Below are 4947 nucleotides of genomic sequence, written 5' to 3' on the forward strand. Positions count from 1 at the left end.
GAACAAGGCAAAATATCCTGGACAGAACCTGGCTGGAGAACCTAGACAGAACCTGGCTGAAGAACCTGGCTACAGAATCTGGCAACTGAACCTAGCTGGAGAACCTGGAGAACCTGGCTGGAGAATCTAGTGAGAGAACCAAACCAGAACTTCGCTGGAGATCCAGACCAGAACTTGGCTGGAGATTGTGGCTAGAGATCCTGGCAAGGCTGCTGATCAACTGAACGCTGTCTCCGTGTCATTCCTTCTTCGCCGACTCCGTCCACACCTTTGGGGACCGCTGGACCTGCTGGGGCTGGACCCCAGCAGAAGGGAGAAGAGAGAAACATCAGTGATGAGAGAGAATCATTGATCGGCTGCCTCCTGCACACCCCCTACTGGGGATGGAGCCTACAACCCTGGGCATGTGCCCTGACCAGGAATCAAATTGTGACCTCCTAGTAATGGCTTATACTGTTTTTCTGTTATTAAAAGAGGATTTTATAGGATTAGTACTCCTGGTTCTTTTTTAAAAAAACTTGTATGTATATAAAGTTATGTATGCATAAGAAAAAAGCAATACCTAAATTTATAGTGCTGCTTCTCTTAATAGTAGTTAAGTGATTTTTGCTTTTACTTTTTCTTTTAAAATATATTTTATTGATTTTTTACAGAGAGGAAGGGAGAGGGATAGAGAGTTAGAAACCGATGAGAGAGAAACATCAATCAGCTGCCTCCTGCATATTCCCCACTGGGGATGTGACCGCAACCAGGATACATGCCCTTGACCGGAATCGAACCTGGGATCCTTGAGTCCACAGGCTGATGCTTGATCCACTGAGGCAAACCGGTTAGGGCTCTTTTACTTCTTAAAAATATTTTCAACTCTTCTAAAATAACAAAAGTAATCTGCAAAGCTTCATCATATAAAGTTAAACTGTTTCTTATAAAGTTCCTAAGTTTGCTTTTCATTGTTCTTTGATTTGAAAATTTTCTTTTAAGGTTTTCTTCAAGCAGGATGGTACCATTTTACTTTCCTCCATCAAAATGTGCACTTTGGAACCCAATGCCAATTGGAGATTTCATCCATTTACATCTTAATTACTACAGGTATAAGATGTTTCTCTTTTCAATTCCTAAAAACAGGAGTCAAAACAATGTTTAAGGCAACATTGATTACTATGACTAATTTTTTTTTTACTTTCCTATTCAGAATTTCTTCCCTTCTGCTGCTTCTTAAATATATTCTTCATGCTTTTGAGAAGTAATTTCTGTTTAAATAGTCTGCAAACCTAAAGTTCTAAGTATTATAAGAATTCAAAAGAGACTAAATAATAAAAACTGAAAGGATTTTTCATAATGCTTCAATTCAGCATGATGTCTTTGTATAGCATTAAAAGATTGAATTGATTTTGAGTGATTAGACCATATTAGAAGGGATATGTAATACCATAAATATGGCCAGGTTCTTGAAAGAAAGACAGAAACTTTGGCTTAAGTGTTAGAAAATAGAGATCCAATGGTAATTTTTTATATAAGGGGGTTACTTGTTAAAAGCAGAATTTTAAGGATGGATCATAGTAGGGGAAACTTAGAGTCAGCCTAGCTGTGAGATGGTTTTGCTGTTATATAAGAAACAGATTTATGCCATATTGGTTTAAGGAGCTATAACGAATCAGACTGTTTAGAGTGTCAAATCCTAATTTTACTATTTCTTATTTATGTGACCTCGGTAAAGTAGCTAAGGATCAGTTTCCTTATTTATAAGATGGGGATGATGATAGTTGTTTCATAGTACTCTCATAAGGATTAAATGAGTCACTCTGTAAAGAATCAGTCAGCACAGTGCCTGGAACATAGGAAGTATTCAATAATAGTAGCTATTATAAGGGTTTAGAGGACTATGAGATCAAGAGGAAAGAATGAAAAGGTGGTTTTGAAGAAACAGTTTATAGCATTTGATGATCTACTGAATAAAGGAACTAAACGGAAGATACAAGTCAAAGGGTATTTAAGAGAAAAGTGGTATCTGACAGAAACAGTCTTGGAGAAATTCAATTAAATATTTATTAGGCTTGTTCATTCTTTTCTCCTTGTCTATATTTCCTATTATCTTTCTGTGCTACATTTTGAATAATTCCTTTTGTTCTTCAACTTGACTAATTTTCTTTGTAGCTGTGCTTAGTTGCCATCTAACCTGTTCATTTAGGTTTTTTAAACATGGGACTATTGTACACCAGTATGTGAAAGACTGTTTATAATATACTAGAGGCCCAGTGTACAAATTCCTGCACGGGTGGGGTCTGGCTGCCCCGCCCCAATCAGGCTGATGGCGGGGGTGGGGCCATCGGCAGTTGGCTGTCCGGCCCCGCCCCCTGGTCAGTCTCCCAGTTGAACTCCTGGTCAAGGGGACAATTTGCATATTACCCTTTTATTATATAGGATAGTATAGTTTATAGAATAATAAACATTTGTGTACTTATCCCCAGTTGATTATATAATACTGAGTTTTTAATTGATTCTGTTCTTAAGTCTGCAAGTTTTTTACGTTTTTTTCTCAAATTGGCCAGTATTTTTTTAAAATACATATATATATGGTTTTTTTAAATATATTTTTATTGTGGTTTTTTTTTTTTTTTTTACAGAGAGGAAGGGAGAGAGAGAGTTAGAAACATTGATGAGAGAGAAACATCGATCAGCTGCCTTCTGCATGCCCCCTATTGGGGATCGAGCCTGCAACCAAGGTACATGCCCTCGACCAGAATCGAACCCAGGACCTAACAATCCACAGCCCGATGCTCTAACCACTGAGCAAAGCCGGTCAGGGCTAGTATTTTTTTTAAAATATATTTTATTGATTTTTTGCAGAGAGGAAGGGAGAGGGATAGAGAGTTAGAAACATCAATGAGAGAGAAACATTGATCAACTGCTTCCTGCACACCCCCTACTGGGGATGTGCCCGCAACCAAGGTACATGCCCTTGACTGGAATCGAACCTGGGAACCTTCAGTCCGCAGGCCGACGCTCTATCCACTGAGCCAAACTGGCTAGGGCAGGCCTAGTATTTTTAATAGTGTCTTATTCCTTGCTCATGTTTTAGTCTCTTTTATATTTCTTTAAACATTTGGATAATATTTATATTTTATATTCATTCATACTAGATAATAAGAAAACAATGGATGTGACTATTTCAGTCAAATTTTGCAAAAAAAGGAGTCTAGCCTCATAGTTTCTCATCCCCTGTTCTGATTTATAAAAGTTAGCAAGTGCTTGGAGAACAGATAGAACCTCAGTGTCTACTTATTGTTGTTCTGATTTCCAGGCAGCCCTCCCTATGCCCTGCCTTTGACCTTGGGATTTTCTGACAATGATTTTTCTGTACATTTTTAAAGATGTGAGTTATATTTCAGGCAGCATTTCATGGCAGGAGGGTGTTTTAGGATATCAGATCTACTACCTTTATAAAAGACTTGTTGTTTTTCAGAAATCCAAAGCTTGTGGTAACTGAGAAGACAATCCGACTTGCTTGTCGACATGCTAAGCAGAATAAAAAGAACTTGCCATGTTTTTTACTTGGTTCTCTCACAGTAGATGAAGGTAATATACCTTAAAAATTATTTTTATTAATATAATAGAGTTTATGTTTACTGATCTAGCCAATTATTATAATGTATTTTGTGCTAATGTTCTTTGCTGTATGCCAGTGATGAAAAAGAGTACAAGTTGACACTATACATCACAGAGTTCACAGTCTGGTCAGGTGGAAAATATATGTGTATGCTAAGAGTTTAGTGTTACCATTAGTATGAATACAGTGTTTTGTTATAATGTATGCTTGCTTGCTTGGTTTCACATTTTTAGTTGGCATGCTAAATAATAATTGCTATTTTTGTACTTTAGATGAAGAAAGTGTGATATTGACAGTAGATCGCTTTGATCCTGGTCGAGAGGTACCTGGATGCTCTGAAAGAACGCCTACTGCTTCTCTTCCTGGGGACTTTGTGATTCCGTGCAGAGTCCAAACTAATGGACTTTGTTCAAAAGAAATAATAGTTCACAATGCAGATGACTTCAGTTCAGCTTTTAAGGTGAGATTTGTTGACAACTTGATTATTCTTAATTGAACACAAGAATCAAACTATGTTGTGTTTTAATAAATACATATTACTAAGTATTCATAATAATTTGTTGATCTAAAATGCAATTAAGCATGGTTTCTAAAGGCAGAAATCCTAGATAGGTGATATGGGTAGCATTCCAGAAGAGGAAGCAGTGTGACCAGGATAGCTAAGTGCAGTATGTGCTCAGGGTGATTTTATTGGTATAGATTTCTGCTGGATTTGTGTGCAGTCAGACTGGAATATTAGTTTGGCCAGATTATAGAGAGTCTTGCCTGCCAGGTTAATGAATTTGAACTTTGTCACATGAGTCATGTAGAGTCATTGAAAGTTTCTGAAAAGAGGAAATGTTAATTGTATAATTTTTAAATAATTGTATAATGTTGATTCCTCAGGCTCTGCTGCACCATGTACGTAGCAAAGATTCCTTGGATTGTAGTAAACTGCTTTCCCTAAGAGCTCATATCACTTCCAGCGAGAGTTTGGACAATGTGGATTTTGACTTACACTGGGCAGCAGTAACTCTAGCAAATACCTTTAAATGTGTACCGGTGAAGCCCATCTCCATTATTCCTACAGCTCTGGCAAGAAACTTGAGCAGTAATCTGAACATTTCTCAAGTTCAAGGTATCTATAAATATGGGTAAGTAAAAGATCTATTAATCTAAAATTTTAAATGTTGGTCACATTAGTATATTTTCATGATATGCATATAATCTACACTAATAAAAGAGAAAAATGGTAATTGGCGTCCGACGCTACCCTTTTCATTGGCTAATCAGGGCTATATGCAAATTAACTGCCAACTCAGATGGCAGTTAATTGCCAACAAAATGGCGATTAATTTGCA

At 37.2% G+C, this 4947-nt stretch overlaps 1 protein-coding gene across 4 annotated transcripts in view; it reads left to right on the forward strand.

Moving 5' to 3' along the window:
* The window catches only part of STIL (SCL/TAL1 interrupting locus), a 43445-nt gene that overhangs the window by 4094 nt on the left and 34404 nt on the right, over window positions 1-4947 (forward strand). For all 4 annotated transcript variants that reach the window (XM_015562269.1, XM_015562264.1, XM_006753363.2 and 1 more), the window contains exons 3-6: window positions 982-1089; window positions 3464-3576; window positions 3880-4067; window positions 4493-4740. In XM_015562269.1, coding sequence (XP_015417755.1) covers window positions 982-1089; window positions 3464-3576; window positions 3880-4067; window positions 4493-4740 — 657 coding nt within the window. The remainder of the gene's footprint in view (window positions 1-981; window positions 1090-3463; window positions 3577-3879; window positions 4068-4492; window positions 4741-4947) is intronic.

Source organism: Myotis davidii, unplaced genomic scaffold (assembly GCF_000327345.1).
Source record: "Myotis davidii unplaced genomic scaffold, ASM32734v1 scaffold371, whole genome shotgun sequence".
Classification (NCBI taxonomy): Eukaryota; Metazoa; Chordata; class Mammalia; order Chiroptera; family Vespertilionidae; genus Myotis; species Myotis davidii.